This window comes from Rhamphochromis longiceps, linkage group LG18, assembly GCF_057381845.1.
Source record: "Rhamphochromis longiceps isolate RC_006_pf linkage group LG18, R_longiceps_female_GT1.1, whole genome shotgun sequence".
In the NCBI taxonomy this organism is placed as follows: domain Eukaryota; kingdom Metazoa; phylum Chordata; class Actinopteri; order Cichliformes; family Cichlidae; genus Rhamphochromis; species Rhamphochromis longiceps.
In genome coordinates, this window is record NC_140574.1 from 23,950,837 (window position 1) to 23,969,538 (window position 18,702).

Consider the following 18,702-nt stretch of genomic DNA (forward strand, 5'->3'; position numbering starts at 1 on the left):
GCCCTTTAACAAAAAACTATACCTTGATGTTACAAAGTGCATAAGTTGCAGCTTTTTTGTCTTTCTCAGCAAATCTACAAAAAAAGCCACAGCTTTTGTTGACCTTGATGCTGAAGTCCATTCTTGTTTCCTCACTGATACAAAGGTGCTTTCAAGATGTGATTAGCTCAGTCTAGAAGAGACTGACAGACAGACAAAACCAGTGAGCTTATTTGACCCCAGCTGAAAATAATACTCTGCCAACTACAAAAAAGAAATTGTTACTAACCAACACGCACATAAGTCATAATTACGTAAATGCTCACGTAAATGCAAAAGTGTCCGACTGATCTGATTAATGCGGTTCTGTCTTTCCTCTCTTTGCTGAGGCACTGCTGTGTGCTTATGCAGCCTTGTATCCATGCATGACGTGACAAACAAAACAAAGACACTAGCTGTGTTTTCTAGATAAAAGAGATGAGCTCGTAATGGAAGAGATGAGTACCAAGTGAATGCTGCATATAACTGTAGTTTATGTGAGGTCATACAGGCCTCTCACACACTGTTCAAGGATTTTTCTGGCATGTCTCCATTTACTCACTCACCTTCCCCCTAGCTTCGGGCTCATAAACAAGTCATACGCTAGTCATCTTAACACCGCTGAGCTGAGACGACCCACGGTGCCGCTTCATGCTCTAAAACGATTCAGTGCAAGGTGACTTTTTCGGCTATTTTTTTTGCTCTGATGCACTCCGCTGTGGATCTTTACTCCATTACATCCATCCATCACACACCCACTCACAAGATTAGAGTGCACTGACAAACTTTTGTCACTATCTGTTCTTCTTGGAAGTTGAGTCATAAACTGAACATAAAATATAAATTTACAGAACCGAGAATTACATCACACTGTGTTTTACACCGAGTAAGTTACCATTCGGTTAACACACCAGCTCCTGATGGTATATTGTTAGTCAAGCATCTGAAATACTAAGTAACTATTTCTACACAACACTAATTAAAGTAGGATTACACATCTCTGACAGCCTCAACTGAACATTTTGTTCCTCAAATGTAACTTCTGCAGTCAAAGCGTATGACGGAGGACAGGCAAGCAGTGTGGGCTTGGACCAGATCACAGCAGGATCGGCCAGCAGAGCTACAGTAACCGCCCGGGCACAGAGCCCAGCTGAGGGTGAGGGGACCACGGGGCAATGTGAATTAGATACACAGAGGAAGTGATGGATAACTAAAGAAATAAGAGTAACAGATGAAACACGGGCTGTATTAGGAGAGAGTTACATAGAGGGCAGCAGAGGGAGTGAAGAGTGAAAGCAGCGAGTGTCAAGAGATCTACTGGTTGTCAGAAAGAAAAAAAAAAGATGGGAAATAGACGTGAATTGAAGCTCCACAGCTATTTTTTTCAGAGGGGTGAGCATCTATGGTATTAAATATAGACGTTGTCCCAGTATAAAGATTTAAATGTTTTAAATCGCATGAAAAGAAAACAGCAACAGAGATAGAGCTGAATAAACTGGTGTAATTCAATTTTAACATACAAGTAATATATGCAGGTAGAAAAACTTGAGACTATGGTACAATTCATCAGTGAAATATCAGCATGAACATGTTTCAAATACACTTTTCCCATATGGCTCTTCACTTAAAAGAAACATTTTCTGTGTCTGAATCATGTGGGAAAACAACTCCGTAGGTTTTTCTGTGTCCATCAATTTTTGCATGCTTGGCAGCAGATTTCAACAGCGTTCCCAAGCAAAGCACTTAAAACACGACAGGTCACACGGCCACAAATGCCGCACTTTCTATGGTGTTTCGCTGGAGTTACAGTAGAAAAAATATGTTTGGGCGGGCAGGCAAAAATGTTATCACCCGAGATCTCTGATGCCACGAAATGAAAGAACACATCCGCTGTGGCGCTCGGCTGGAGGGCAGACAGGGCATCAGCAAAAACACTCTGAAAGAATTACCTTGTATTGACTCAATGCACAGTGAAATCAAGCTGAGCAAGTGCATCATTATATTACAGTCATTCAACTTTTATTAAAAAAACTGAACAAAACTAAAAAAAAAAACAACTTAAAGAAAACATGATGTAAATTTTACGAGTGTGAAAGCATCTAATCAACCGGTGACCTGCGTTAGTCGAGAGCTGCTCGATGCTTCGTATCAACTGTGTATATTTGTTTTGTTGTGTATTTATTTTGAAAGAGAACAGTCATTTCTGCCACTGCGAAGTTTATACACGACAGGCATGCGCTGCTGGTCTCCAAGGTTACCATCGAGCACAACAGTTGTTGGATTTCATTGTGAAATCGACACTAATTGTAGACATTAGCAAATGGTAGTCTTGTGTGTACAATGTTTGAAAGCTCAGTGAGCTCAGAAAAAGCACAAAACAAATGAAGAATGCAGACCAGCTGCGCACTGAGTCATACACATGCTTTTAAATACGTGTGCTGATACACCTAACTGACGCAAGCAAAAGTACTGAAGTGCATTATTGCAGCTGGGTTTCTTTTGACTTACAACATCAGTGCTGCTCTAAGAGATGCTGGTGATTTAACACATTAACTCATAATGAGTGGAAAATAAAAACCTGGCACGAGCTTTAATGTTTTGTCATCTTTATGAAAGCAAAACAGCATCATGAGAGTTGTTAGAGTACTCTATGTAAGTAAGCATGTTATGGATCAGTCACACTACACGCTGTTGCCTGAGTGGCGACACATGTTGTTCAGGGGAATACTGCAATGGCTACCTGCACTTTATAGTGGTGCAAAAAAAAAAAAAATGGTTGGCCTCTTTAAAGCAGGTCTTAGTTGATAAGCATAATATTTTGTGTAGCTGCAACATACACTTAGGGTCTCCCATAAGTCTCTAAATTAAGAGGCAAACACTATGGTTGGTTGGTTGAGTAAATACAATAAAAGTGCCGTTGTTTGGCTCGAACAGCTAATGATAACTGGTAGAAAAGTAAAGGTTAGGACAGCCTATTGGCTAGCTAGAGCTAGGATAGTTGTGATGCTTATGAGTTTATGCAAGATAAGATAAGATGATTCACCTCTGAAAACGACAAATCGAATCACAATGGTAAATTAACAGTTTAGAGTTCAGTAATATGGCCTCATGTTACAGTCAGTTTTCTGCAGTAACTTGATTTCATACGTGTCCTGTATACACAAAACTAGCTTTATGAAATCGTGGAGAGGAATTGAGAAAACTAATTTCCCCAGCCTCAGTTTTGTGGCCGTTTAACCCTGGCATAACAAGGTTTCTAATGAGCTTGTTCCCTAACGAGCTTGTACATGAGAAAAACGAACTTCCAATGCGACCTGGGAGTATCTCAATTTAATGTAACAGTTAAAATAGGTGTGTAATTCTTTCCGAATCAGGTGGTGGGCAGGAGGGAAATCTGATTATGGACCTGCTGTTTTTATAAACAGTGTTAGGGAGACCAGATTGCCACGGTACATCTGTTTTCTGTAAGTGCTTATTTACGTTTCCATGAGTGACCTGGCTTTTTAAGTGGATGCACGCTGAATCCCTGACAGGGAAATTATGAAAACATGAGTAATGTCACAAGCTAGTCAAAGAAAAATGAGAGTGAGGCAACTTTAAGGACTGCACTCCACCCATAACGGCTCCAGTGAAGCTGCTAGGTGGCAAACAAAAGAGGATTGCACATGTGTGAACGTGGCAAACTGCAGGAGTGTGAATGAGGAAATTGCTTAAAGACCAAGTGAGAGCTGCCAACTTTCCATGATTAGAAACATTAAGAGGAGGTATTCCAAGGGCATAAAAATTAATCCATTACATCACGTCTCTGCTGTTTTAAAGGCCAGGATTCCTGAACACTAATGCAAACCCCTTGACCAAAGTCATGACATCGCTCTGACAAGATGTGCAAACAGGACACATCTGAAGTTTTGTCATCTAAACAGTGCAGCTTGCTTTTAACAGGAACAGGTGGACGTAGTCCATGGACAGACTTTAGCTCCTCTTCGTATGTCACAAGGGAAACCGCAGAGCAGAAACATCCAGATCAACAAGAGAGATGGCGGCGTTCGGACTATCAGTGCCTTCAGGTACCTTTAACTCGGCTAATAGCTTGGAGCGCAACAGCAGTTGTTCTGCAGTGCCGCAAAAAATAAGTCGAGGAAATGAACTGATAAACAGTTGAATAAGCTGAGGGAGTTTCATTCATCGGGGAGGAAAATGCCGAAAAGACACCGAGAGAGGGCCGAGAGACATTTAAATAGAACTGAATCCCTGAGAGCGCACAAAAGGAATCCAGCCTGTCAGTAAATTGGTAATGTCAGGAGGCCAAATTGAAGTGTTGATTAGCAGCTGTGCCTACAGCTTCCTGAACAAAGAATGAAGGAGACGAAGATTGTGGAGGATTATCTTGCTCTCATTCATTACTGCTCTCCTTCGTTACAAAGCCGGGGAGTGATTGGATCGCCCTGTTAATAACATCGGACCTGTGGGCCTCACTGTGTGTGCGTTTGTGTGTGTTGGTGGCAGATTTAATAAATGAAAACAATGCTGTTCTGAGTCATCAGAGCCTGAACACTATCAAAATCATTCCTCTGGTTTATTTTATTTATTTATTTTCTATTAAAGTGGAAAGATTACACACGCACCTAGGGCTGCTCGATTATGGCAAAAATGATAATCACGATTATTTTCACTGAAATTGAGATCACGATTATTTGACGATATTTATTTAACCCTTTAAGACCTACTATAGAACCAAGTCCACCAGAGCTTATATTATTTTTTTTACATGCTGTAGTGCCATTTGTGGGAGCATTTCAAGTTGCTATACATCAATACAACTGTTATAGCCCATATTTTAATAATATGTATGCATTAAGTCCATAGTAATTACATAAATTGCAAAAAAGTGCAATAAACTACAAAAAAAATTGAAAATCGCTTTTGTTTTGTTTACATATATTTCTACTTGGAGAAATTTAAGAGGCTTATCCCTCAAAACTTTAAATACAATAAAGTTGCAAAAAATAGTTTACAACAACAGGAAATTTATTTTGAGTGTCTTCATAGTAGGGCTGCCATGATTTGTCGACTAGTCACGATTACGTCGACTATCAAAATCGTCGACGACTGATTTAATAGTCGACGTGTCGTTTGAAGCTTTGTAAGATCGCAAAAGACGCAGGAAAATAGCAGGATTTAAGAGTGTAATAACGGACTGAAACAGAAGATGGCAGCACTGCATGTACAAGGATTCCAGCTGCCGTTAAACCCCGAAGAAGAAGAAGTAGCTGTGTCCCAGAATTCATAGCGCGGCCCAGCTTAGTTTCCAACAATGGCGGTAGCTAGTTAGTTTTAATATTACTCTTATTATTCTTTCTGGGTCACAAAATAAACGTTTAACATATTTTCAGGTGAGAATGTAGCTGTGTAAACCTCAAATATCGGCTCAGTTTTCGGAGACGTCTGTTACCCACTAGCTCGATAGCTAGCCGGGGGCTAGGTCACTAGCGCCGTGAGAACACCGGACTCAATTGTTTTCAAACCCACCGCCTCTTTCGCGACTCAGGTTAAATATATATGAGTCACTTAGATAAATTAAAAATGTTGTTGTTTGGCCTTTTTTTTTTTTTTTTTAGTATTTTATTTGTTCCTGAGTAAATCGGTTTGGCTGAGATTAAAGTTATAGTTTTTACACAGCTGAATAAACATCAAGCAGACAGCTGATTATCAGAAGTGTGAGATGCTGGAGAATATACCCCGGTGTCCTGTTATATTTTAGATAGCAAGGAGTTTATTAAACTTTACCAAAACAATCTGCAAATTTCATTAAAATTGAATAAACTATCATCTTGTCTTTATTTTTAGTTAGCACCTTAAAAGCTTAAAGCTGTAAGCTAATGATAGTTATATAAGCTGTAGTTTTATGTCCAGTGGATGATGATCTGATTAGTCGACTAATCACAAAAATAATCGGTGACTAGTCGACTATCAAAATAATCGTTTGTGGCAGCCCTACTTCATAGTTTTATTTTGGAGATACAGTTTTTATATACTGCAGGAAAAACAAAAAACAATCCTATGATGCAAATTTGCAAAGAAAACAGCATGTGCATCATTTCACTGTGGGAAGTGTTACGAACAGCTGATGGATCGGCAAAGGGTGTTTCTGGAATATTATGTTTTTGTTCCTGCAAGCGCTTTTTATGCAATTTTTGCAAAGCTATATGTGGAAGGAAACCGTGACCGAGGACAAGCTGATGGCATCAGATGTAAGTACAACTCCTCCGGTTTCATATGCAAAACAAATTATTGCACGGTTCAGGTTCTACAGGGATTTAAAAATAGTTACGCAAAACGGAGCGTGCTGCTCTGACCGGCTTTAAAGGGTTAACAATGACTTTAAAAAAATAATATAACATAGTGTGCAACACCACTGAAGTTTTTTTACCTCTCTTTTCAACCAACAGCAGTCACTCTCCTCTCCAAATAACTCCTGCTTAGCTTTCTGAGCTTCCCTCGGGTCCTCTTAATCAGCGGTCTCCAACCTTTTTTGCGCCACGGACGGTTTATGCCCGACAATATTTTCACGGACCGGCCTTTAAGGTGTCGCGAATAAATGAGGGAGGGGCTAATAATCGGCTCAGTCATTTTTAATGATCGTTGAAATTCCAGATCGTAATCGTGATTAAAATTCGATTAATTGAGCAGCCCTACACGCACCCAAATAGTTTTGTGCATTTACCTACAAGTAAAGGCAACAGTCTAAGGTTATGTTCTTCTTCTATGTCACCCAAACAAGGCTCCAGTGTCTGGGAAAAGTGTGGCTCACAGTCATAGTTTTGTCTGTGGCAGCGTTAAACATGGGATTTATGGGTTTGTAAAAGGCAACTGCTGAGCTTTCAAAACTAATTTTGGCTTCTAAGCTTCTCATGCTTGCATAAATTTGTCTGGTGGCTGGTGCTGCGCTGCATAAGAGGCTGCAAAGCAAAACTGATTCACCTAAAGCCCTTTCCCTGGCTTAAAAGACTTTTAAAAGTTAATTGACGAGGACTTGTGTCTTTCTACAGTTCTATCCCCTTTCCATTAAAGGATGGCATCTTACTGTATGTTGGCTCCATGTCCGAATGAGCGCCCGGGTCGCCTTCTTATAAGAACTCGAAAGGCCGTCATGTAGCTTCACCAAGTCTGAACATGTACAAAATAACAAAGCTGTCTCTCTGGGGTTGTTCGTGTGGGCCGTGCACACCTGCTTTTAGTGACCATGCACACCGTGGCTCTCTCCATCATTGTTTCGGGTATGTCTGGATGAAGATGTAAGAACCGTTAAGTTAAAAGTGACCCCCTGTGTGAATGACAAAATGCCATCACTTAATGAAGCCTGCAGCGTTCTGTATCCCATGCCGGGGAAAAAAAGCCTTACGAAACACACACAAAAGCTCAGGACGGGACAGACGGGGAAATGGATCAGTCCTGACAGAGAGGCAGGATAAATGGGGAGATAATCAGGTGTGAAATCACAGTGATTTCTTTCTGCAGTAATTCAGTCTGTCTCTCATCTTCTCTCAGCATGAGGGCCATTTCTGTTTTACACAAAAACCAACACAACTGATAGCAGAACTTTTAACACGCATACTGGTGGTACAGTGGGGAAATGTTAATGCGCCGGCTCCCTTGGCTATGTCACTATTCACAGATTCACAGGGAAGCATTCAGCATTTGAGACTTTTTTTCTCCTCGCTGTAGACTACTTCAGACTGTGTTTGCCATTAGTTAGCTATAGGAAAGCTATAATTGTGCTTTTAAAGTTGCAAAATGCCACCAATGTTGTGGACAAGGTGAAAAGTACACATGTAACACTTCATCCTGTGTTGAATTTAAAATACCTCTTTGCCCGTTATTGACCTTTTTCTCCGGCACTAAGTTACACAAAATTAATGTCAAGCAGCTCTTACATTAGTAAGAGCAGATGTGCACGGCTCTGGTCTTGGGGATGTAGATCGATATGAGCCCATTAATGTGATGGAATCAATGAAAGAGAAAAGAAATAAACAGAAAGGAGGAAAAAAAGCAGCCGAAGAAAGAAAGTGGGAACAGAAAACAGTCAGGAGACACATACTTGCTGCAGACACGCAGCACAGTTCAGCAGACACGCAGTCATACGAGTCTGAAACCATCTAAAAAAAAACAACTCGAGTTAATCTGGTTTTACAAGTAGGCAATTAATTTGCAGTGCAGCTGATCTGCTTAAATAGTCCACTTATTTTGAGAAGTTTAGAAGCTGAACCAGGTCATCGCTGTAACTGAAACACTGATGCTGGACTTGGGATTCTCAATTAAAGTTGTATAATCGACTCGGGCAAAGGCACCACTCGACAGCAGTTGAGCTGTTAGCCACGGTAAGGTCATTAGCTATTTTAAGTCGACAAGCTTAAGCCTGGAAAAGGTTACCCCAGTTTCTCTCTAAAGCTCTTTGAATGAAGCTGCATAAAAGCCAGCCAGTGATTATTGCTGTGAGATCATAGATTATTGCATTTTTAGGCCCAGGAACAGCTCTTGAGATAAGCTAAGTACACTGATAAACAGCTGTACACTGATTATTTTAACTAAATATTTTAAATATTCACATGGATTAAGATTAAAAATCTAAAATCTCGTTATATGCATTAGATTGTGTTTGAGTATGTCGAAAACACTGATTCATATTCCAGCACTTGTCCTTTTACTAATCAGACCGACGTTTGCCCTGGAGCTCTTCATTAGCACCCGGTTTCAGCGCTGCTCCATGATTCCCACATCATCTATCAGTTTATGTGACCAGAACCGACACCAGTGGCTCGACATGACTTTCAATTTGGCCCTCGTTCGCTCTGCACACCTCCCGTCTTCTTCATCTCTAATAGCGCTCCTTCCCTTCTTTGCCTTTTATCAGCCTGTCTCTGTCAGTCCTCATTCTAGCTGCCAATCTGTGATTATTCCCACATTTCAGAGCTGCCTCCATCGCACTTTCCATGCACTTGTTTTTAGCTATATTTATCTGTTCAGTTCTCTCTATTCTGTTCTCTTTTTCTCCTTCCTCACTATTGTTGCTTTTTAGTTCCTCTTTTTTCTTAAAGCTTTGACACTAGAGAGCATAATAAAATCACCATCCTCACTTTTTAGGCTCTGTTTAGTTCATGTTCTCTGTTTGCCTTTTATCTCTCGCATGTCGCTGGTTTCCCCTCCGCTCCTCTCCAATTCTTTACTTTGTCTATCTCCGTTTTATTTTTTTATGTTTTCTATGCCTCTTTCTTCTCTTCTTCACTGCTCATCTCTGCTGTTAAATATTTGATTGTGAGCACACTGAGATGACACCACCGTTCCCCGCTGCAGCCGAGGGTGTTTAGATCTCAAAGCAGAGGATGGAAAAAGAAACATGAGGCACTTTCAAACCTCCATTTGAGCTTTTTCTGTGTCATTTAATCTTGTTTTGCAGTGTCAGAGCGACCAATCAGAGGTGTTCTTAATATTATATATCAAGAAAGGCAGAGTCCCAGAACATATCAGAGGCATTCGGCCACCGAGGACATTTAATTTAGGCAGAACAGTTGTTGACGTAGCTTCTTCTGAGACAATTTGCACAAGCTATTAAGCTACTGCGTAGGCACTACAAATTAGCCACGAAAAAAAATTGCACATTTAGCAGAGCAGGTGCAAAAACAAAGTGCTCTCTCAATTATGGATGATCAAAATATTTGGAAGAAATTCAAAATCAGTGTCGGGTTGTTTAAAGAAAAGCACAAAGTATAACTTTTCTTCTTTCCCCCCCCCCTCCCCACTTTGTGTGGGCTTCAAAGAAGCTGCTTATAGCTAAATGTGCAAAGGAGCAAACACTTCGGGGGAAACGAACGAACAAGACAGAGAAAAACAAACCAGTGATGCATGCAAATGTGACAGTAAAAAGCACAGGGAGACATATCAGGGAACCATAAAGAGCAGGATGCAAGCCTAAGGCTGGCAGCCAAGTTAAGCTAAATCACCAACCCAGTGACCCACATATCACAGCCAGCAGTTGGTGCGAAACTCCACGCACTAGCTCAGGAAGCTGAGTCACTGCTCCTAACATGAAAGCTAATGGTTCAGATACTGGCATCCCGTTCATCCATCCTGGAGTGAAATTGACATGCAAAAGCCAAATAATAAGGAAATTAACGAGCGCTAAAGTACCCAAATTAAAAATGCTGGGTTTAATTTTATATGGTGTGGTTTTATGACACCCACCTTTAAATTTCCCACATGCCACAATGCTTGAATTCACAGTGATCTTTAAAACTACTTCAATAGAAAGTAGTCACTTCCTTGAGGACAAGTTGCTTTTCTGTTTTCAAAAATAAAATTTCCGTCCTTTTACCAACACACAATTTTAAAAAACCCTCACCGTATTTTAGCGCCTGCAGAAATCTGAGACGAGAACGCCTCAAAACCGCAGCAGATCTAAGAAATCCAAATGTGCATGGCTTAATATCACAAAGGAGGGCAACGGAGTTTGTGCCGACTTTGTTTTGATCTGATAAACCAGCACTTGAACAAAAACTGCAATCATTACTATAAAAGCTCTGGAAAGGTTAAATACTTTCTACTAAAGAGTGAATTCCTGATCATTTATGAACCTGAAAAAACCAGACATCATTTAAAGCATTCCTACTGACAGACAGTGCGCTTTCTGGGGATCTTAGGGTGCCATGATCTTCATGTAAACAACCCAGACACAACTAAGACCGCTGTGTGAAGTTCTAGTGAGTAGGTGGCTGCAGCTGGTTTAGGTCTGACCTCGAGTGTGTAAGCTCATGTGATGCAGACTAAACAGTAGGAGAGAGGGAGGGAGGTCAGGGTGTCAGCTCTCAGCTGGCTTACAGGAAAAAGAAACCGGGTCACTTCACGTCGACAGATCTGCTGGAATGTGAATAATCCTGAATAAGCCGGCAGTTGTGATTTTGACTGTGAAGTATAAATTAATGGCAGAGAAAACCCTGTGGTAGTGCCTGTGTCTGTGAAGTGCTGCAAAAAGAAAAATTCAGCATTTAAATATTTTAAGATTCATTTTTCATCATTTTTAATGTGTTTTTTGTGGCCTTTTGTGGTTTGTATTGCAATACCAACAACACCAGCTTTTTCAGCTCAGAGAGCTGATCAGCTGTGCGCCTGTCACACATCCCTTACTGTGCAAACCCTTCTCTCTCGCTGCCTTTGTGCTCTGCTTCCACCCTTCTCCTGATAAAACTTCAGTATGCTCGCTGCGACTTGCAGATGTTATCCTGCTTTTACCAATTCTCTCAGCTGTAACCGTCTCTCTTGGGTTTTCTTCCATTCCATCACTCTCTCTCCCACCTTATCTGCTTTTTCCCCCCCAACCTTTTCAACTGTTTTCCCCTTTGCTTCCCTCCCAGCCCATGATGCAACAATGACTGGTCGGCTTAATTGTCTGTATGGATAAATCATATGACAGCTGTTGGACGGGGGAACTATTCAGCCACGTGAGAAAACCACGCAGACATTGGCTTCACCGGCAGGAAAGAAATTCTGGACAAGTAACTGTAGTGAAAACCATCCCCTGAAATTGCATTTATAAGCTGATAACAGCAATATGTACCCAGAAACTGCATTTAATTATTCAGAGAAAAAAAGGAATTATACTCTGGGTGGTTTGTAAATTAGCTGTTAAACTGCCAGATTTTGCAGCGGCATTCTGCATAATATGCACTGGAGTACAAAGACAGGAGAGAAAATGGCACATATCGGGGCTAAAGGTCCCATTTTAGCTAATCAAAGTGCCACTAATTGGCACAATTATAGACACAGGACAAGAGAAAACTATGAGCGGAAGAAAAAGAACCAAGGAGAAGAAGGAGAGTCCTTTAAGGTTGCAAAGAAATTAGCTGCATATGTAGTTTATGCAACATAGCATCTATTAAGTTAAATATACTCTAACTGGCAAACAGATCAGTTCACATGTTTATGGAGGAAGCCTCTGAAGGAAGAGGGCTCACATGTGCAGGACAATGCAGACTTAAGTTCATATCCATTTCTGGTCACTTTGTGCAATCTTACAAAAACTGCCATGAGCCTGAAGTGCTGCTGGCTTCATCGCTCTCCGGTGTGTCACTGCAGGAATGGGAGTAATGATCTCAGGTGGAGCAAAATGATGATCACAGAGCAACAGGGGCCCGAGCCAGAGTGATGAGAAAGCAAACAGGGTGATGTGAAGACGGCGCACCAACAAATCTCTTTTTAATACCCGGCAATCGCGTTGTTTCTTCCTCCAACAATAATTTACAAACAACCCAACGGTGACTTCTCATAGGTCGGCTCATTAGATACAGTCACTACCGAGCGATTACCGTGAAAAAAAGAAAACAAAAAGGTGAAACAACGTCTGTTCTTCGGCTGACCACACAATCATGGTTTGCTGTGCACACAGACACTCCTTTACTCACAGGCAGACAGCAATTAGGACTTCATTCTCTCTACTCGAGTCATCTGCAGGGCAGACGAGCCGATTCAATCCAAAACTGATACTGAAAGAAGCTGCCGCACAGACTGTAATCACAGCCTGCCCTGCGTCAAAGAGACCCTGCTTTAGGCTATTTACTTCACCTTTTCACTAAACCCTTGAAATATCACTCACTGCTGTCTTTGTTTGGAATTCAGAGCGACGCCTGGAGCGCTAATAACCCAAAACGACGTCTCAGCAACAAATGAATGGAATCAGAAACCGAATGAATTGTTACAGATTTGGTAGTCCGAGCGGACTTCCCCTACCTTAGGCCTCTCTCAAACACGCTTTTGTTTCCGTGTGTTTGCGCACACATTCACATGAGATTTCATTTACTTTGTTTGGGAAATTCTGAATGCATGGCTGTATAATAAAGACCAATTTAAAGCTGGAATTACGCCTGTTATTTTTTTTTAGAGAAGAAAATGGGCTCTTGGTGTCATGGCGTCCCTGGAGAGCAGAGAAGTTTTGAGAGAGAAAAAAAATTCAAACAGAAATTTGAGATGATTGGGCAAAGAGAAATGAGATGTAACAAACTACAGAGAGTGACGGGTTTTCCTTTGAGCCTTGAGATTGCTGTTGGGGTTACACACAAAAGCACACCCTGTTGTGAAATCAAATAAGACCCACAGGGCTCAGCGAACTAAAAGGGAGGGAGATTATAAGCCTGTTGTCACAACACACCCTTTCCCTTCCTGGCAGGTGTGTGTTCATACGTGTAAGTGTCCGTGATGTGAGTCTAAGTGAGCTTTTAACAAGACGTTCAAAGCGTTACTGTTTAGACTGTGACGGGGGAGCCTGTCTCTTCTCTTTTGGCGTGCACATGCAGACAGTGGGAGAGAGTTCAGAGATCAAAGAAAACAATCACAAGCAATCTGTTTACCCAATCAAAACCAAAAAACCTGCAAAAGAGTATTTTAAACTACTCTTTTACTTCATGTGTGCGCCACATGTCTGCTCTGCCACAGCAATTTGAAACACCGTTAGCTCATGATACACTTCTACAGCCGGAAAAAAGCCAAATCACTGAAAAATATAACAAAATCAACCCAACGCATCCATCACTAACATCTGACTGCTTTGTTAAAAAACACCTTCTCTGTCTTTCTGAAATAACGCAAGACTCCTCTCCGGCTTCAAGCATCGCTAACGAAAGCACTTCAATTTAAAAAGAAGAAGAAAAAAAACACTAGAAATTGCACACTCAAACCGCTGAGACACTAATGCTTTCAGTACTGAGTACTGAATAATGAATGTTGCAGAACACGTGGACTCCTTCCAGTGGTACTCAAACTAATTTTCACCCTGTTTGCTGCCAAAGAAAGTGTGTCAGATTTGCAATCTCAGAAGAGTGACACAACAAACTGAAATTCTTACAACACCATGAAGGTATTACGACACCGCCACATTAGTTTAGTTCAGTGGTTTCCTTTTTTTTTTAATATCAGGCATTTTTTTTAGGTAGGTCATCTAAGGCAGCGGTCCCCAACCCCTGGGCCTCGGACCGGTACCGGTCCGTGAGTCGTTTGGTACCGGGCCGCGAGAGTTGAGCATTATTTTGTTATCGTTTTGATCGTTAACTCAGTTTTCCTGGGTCTTTTCACGTGTGTTATGAATAAATCTTCTTTTTTCAGTACCGGTACTAGTTTTATTTTGTTGCATTTATCCGCGACACCTTAAAGGCCGGTCCGTGAAAATATTGTCGGGCATAAACCGGTCCATGGCGCAAAAAAGGTTGGGGACCGCTGATCTAAGGAATGTGAATATGAACTCTGAGTAGTCTCCACTACTACTATTACTGCTGGATTATGTTCATAATGTGTAAATAGTCACCAAAAAGCGGTTACTTACGATCCAGGCCGTTGATGTACTTCATGGATATCTCACAATGTCCCCACACGGCACTGACGATGGGATACAGTTTCTTTCCTTTCAGTCCTCTAAATGCCACTCCTAGATACTGTCCATCCACCATAAAACTTAAGGTCCCTTCGTCCATGTCCAGTATCACTAGCAGAGAGTCCGGAAGGGTGAACGACTCCTCCGGCTCCAGGAAACAAGGGTAAGAGGGCAGTGAGCTGTGCGCCCTGTTCTTACTGTCGTGGTAGAGCCTATTACGTCCCAGATCCCAGCCCCAGGACTCGCAGTCTGACCCCACTAACGCTGTGTAGCCAACAGAATGTAAAGGAGCTTCGGAGGTTGCTACTCCGACCACAGCGTGGGTGCCTCGCTGCCGGACAGGCCAGTTGATCTTCCATACATGGAGTCCCCTCGTGTATCCAACCCGCCCCCGGATGCAGTCCGTGCTCTGAGCGACAGGGTGGCGATGAAAAGTTAACTTGTCGTCCTCTTTGATGAAGATGTTAAGCGACCGGTCATCGGCGTTCCACGCGTGACGGAGTTGAGTCTCCAGTCCAGCGCACGGCATGTCCAGTAGGAGATCCAGCCTGGGAGGTTTGAAGAAATCCGGGCCCCTTAGCTCAGGGTGCTGCCGACGATGAGTCAGGGGTCGGTAGGATGGGGAGCCACCGCTTTCCCCGCGACCATCTACTGATTTAATGCTGCCAGAGATCTTTTGGCCCATGGCTGCGGTGCAATGACTGACAGAAGGAAGAGGAAGGAAGGAGTCACCGCTGCAGGTGGGTTCTTGCACGGAGCCTGACGTTACCTCATCAATGCAGTGAAGCTGAGGAGTGTGTTTCTAACTGGAGAGTGGTAAAGGGAGATGAAGGTGTACGAGAGACCTGTGTGATCTGGTTTCATGCCACAGATTTCTTCAGAAACACAGAGTCGCTGTCACTCCTGTTGAGAGAAGCACAAGAGGAAAAACACGTAAATAAAAACAGAGATAGCAGATATCAAAAAAAGAAAGAAAATGTAGAGGAGCTGAAAGAGAAGCACAGTGATGGCAACGGGTGTCAAAACTTATTGTTTCACAGATTTTGTGTGGCTTTGATTTCAGAGAAATACACAATGAACAGGACAATTACTGGCACAAATACCCATGTATTTCCTCTGACTCATCATGCATCCTACCAAGAAAGTCATGCGCCTGTGCCAGCACAGGTATGTTACTTTGCAAACATTGCCCAGTTGTGCAACATAGCCCAGATCTGAACCTACCACACTCTCATTTTGTTAATGCAAATTTAATGGGTATTGCCTGAGTTTGCAAAAATATCAACAGCAGGCAAACGGAACGCACAAGGTAATAATTTATCTCCAATCCTCTGTGTGACGGAGTTGAAAACTTCAGCTAGTCTGCATGCCGAGGCGTTTGGTAAAATATGATGAAACATGGCTCTAGTTCTGTCTTTGACGCTCGTGTGTGTGACACGTAAAACAAGAGCGAGCTGTAACCACAGTTAATACTTTCATTTTTAGGAAACAGTTTTCGTTTTCATTGGTAAAAATCAGTTTCCACTGTAGACGCTTTAAGTTTTAGTTTAGTTTTTAGTTAGTTTCTTGTTATTTCACTTCCACTTTGGGAATCCAAAGCATTAATTTCTCTCACTCTGGTCACCTCATTATAACATTCCTGTGATATTTCTATTTGATTTACGCACATCTAAATAAATTGGAACTTGGACATCTAAATAGACAAAATATTAACTTGTTTATTTTAGTAATTATTTTTTAAAGTTGTTGCAGTAAACAAATTGAAACCCTTATTTCAGGCTGCGAAGCTGCTACAAAGACACGATTTCTCGTTGTCACACGCACACAGGCAGGTTCGGTGCACTTCAACCAACGTAATGATCTCTTCCTGGAACGACAGCTTCAGCTTCCTGTTCACAGGAAAACAGCCACACTTCATGCAAACAGGGAAGTGAATCACACAGCTCCCTGCATGTCTGCTGCTTGTATTTACCTCATCCTGAATAAGCCACAAAGTGACTGTCTGTGTGTGTGTGTGTTAAATTTACTGACGCTTCTTCTGGTAAGAGTGTCTCACACTTCAATATGAGTGATTCACACCTTATTTACCTGTCAACACTGCACTGTGTTACAAAAAAATGCGAAAGCACAAAAGGCAGCTACCGAAGATCTAACCTCGTTCTGCTATTGACAATACAAACTGCTATTTACAGTTTACATGAGAAGCTGCTCTGCTACTGTATCAAAATTTCTAAATAGGGTCTATTGTCTCATTTTTTTATTCAAACTAGTTACTTAAGCCGGAAAAAAAATAACATTGAGTTAAAAAATATTGCAATAAAGTACATTTTTACAAAAGCTTCTCAAACTCTGTTTTTTTTTTGTACTGTAGATTAAGATTGGGGACTGAATGGCAAAATAAAGGTTAACAATAGCAAAAAAAGTAAGGTATAACTAAAAACAATGGTGAAAAACTCATAGTCTGTGGACAGGGCTTACCCTCAGCCATCACAGCTGAAATGCCTCACCCCAACCCTAATTCAAACCTTTTAACTCCACACAGGATCAGTTCAAATGTCGTCGTCATTTTCCCCCAAAGTCCTCACACCCGAGCCCTAAAGCTGGTCCTTGCTGGTCCGTGCTGTGGAATAAAGATATTCCACAGCACGAATACAAGCGTCTCATTTTGACCACGTGCATTTTCCAGTTCTCTCTCTTGCTCTCTTTCTTTTTCCCCTCTCCGTGAAGGTCATGGCACCTACCAGCCACACCAGCCAATGTATGCCACTACTCAGTTCACTCCTCAGCATGAAACGACTCAGCGCTCGGACACACACACACACACACACACACACACACACACACACACGGACAGAGCACAGACAGCTGCCTCAGTGTGTGTCATCACTGCTGGCAGGTGGGTCAAGGGTGGACGCTGCATGGAAGATTTCAACAGTCATCACCGCCAAACCTCAGCCAAGGAAAACAAATTCGTACGCTCTCTCAGCGTCTTTATACATGTGTCTCAGCTGGTTCAGTCTGGCACGGCGCGTGGCATTACGGGGCCGTCATCAAGGAGGCACTTGACCTCTGACCTCCATATCGTCACGGTCACCGTTGCATAGTAACCTCGCAAGAAGCTGGTGGTGGGCTGGCATACTGCTGCGAGTAGCAGCAACATGCTTCCACCATCTGTTGTTTACTTTCCCTCCCTCCATCTTCCTCTTCTCCTGCTACTGGCTCCTTTAAGACTGCACTCATCCCTTCATGCAGTCAGAGTTAAGCAGGTATGGAGTGGACAGCAGCTGACGTAGAGCTACGCACGTGCCAAATACACACACATGCAAAAGAAGGCAGGTTTTTTTCTAATAACTCCATGATTATTGTTTTCTTGGTCAATTAATCATTTGATCTATAATGTCACAAGATAGTACGTGTTTGTGCACCGCCACTATTGTGGTAGGAGATATCAATTTACTTTTACAAGTTTAAATTAGGGGTTTGATTAGCTTTAATATGGAAGGAATATGCAAAGGTAGGATAGGATAGGGAGGATCAGAAGAGAGACTAGAAAAAAAAACGAAGAACAAAAAGCTAAAAAAAGACGATCGGCAAAGTCGTCTTTAAGATATGACACAAAGAGAAAAAACTATAGAAATCTGAAATTCCACTAACAGCGAGGAGAAAAGTTGGGAAAGAATGAGATAAGAAGGCAGGTAGAGGGCAGTGCAGCTGGTGTGGGCTGGCTTCATCTGGCTTCTCCTGCTGTACCACTAACAAGCTGCAGCCACCTGGAAGCTCGGGGGAGGTGTGTGTGTCTGTAAGTATGTAACATTGTATTAGAGGCGTGCACTGTGTGTGCGAGTGCGTGCGAGTGTGTCGGCCTGTCTCACGGACTGCGTTTCATTTGAAACTGACCAGCAAGCTCTGACTGGGCAGACAGGCTTTGAAGTCACTCACACAGACACACGCATGCAGGGACAGCTCACACACAGGGAAAGGAAACTGCCGAGGAACCTCTCACTCATACTGCACCACCCTCTGAGAACAGACTAGAAACGTCTGTGGGCTTTTCCACAAAAATTACGCCAAGAACCCTGAGTGCTGTGTTTAAATATAAAACTGTGATTAACAGAAACAGAGTTGTCCCGAGTCTTCAGCATAGTCTTCAATGCGGCGGTGTTTACTGTGAGTGTGCACTTGCTTGGCAGTTAATCAAGGACTTTTAAAGAAACGACGCAGAAGTTTACAAAGGATAACGGCTAATAGCTTCCTGATTATCGGTTCATTCATGA

At 42.1% G+C, this 18,702-nt stretch overlaps 1 protein-coding gene across 7 annotated transcripts in view; it reads right to left on the minus strand.

Moving 5' to 3' along the window:
* The window catches only part of LOC146648317 (SPRY domain-containing SOCS box protein 4-like), a 90,883-nt gene that overhangs the window by 25,873 nt on the left and 46,308 nt on the right, over nucleotides 1–18,702 (minus strand). For all 7 annotated transcript variants that reach the window (XM_085388646.1, XM_085388643.1, XM_085388640.1 and 4 more), the window contains one exon: nucleotides 14,381–15,331. In XM_085388646.1, the coding sequence (XP_085244772.1) occupies nucleotides 14,381–15,113 (733 nt within the window). In that variant the 5' untranslated portion in view covers nucleotides 15,114–15,331. The remainder of the gene's footprint in view (nucleotides 1–14,380; nucleotides 15,332–18,702) is intronic.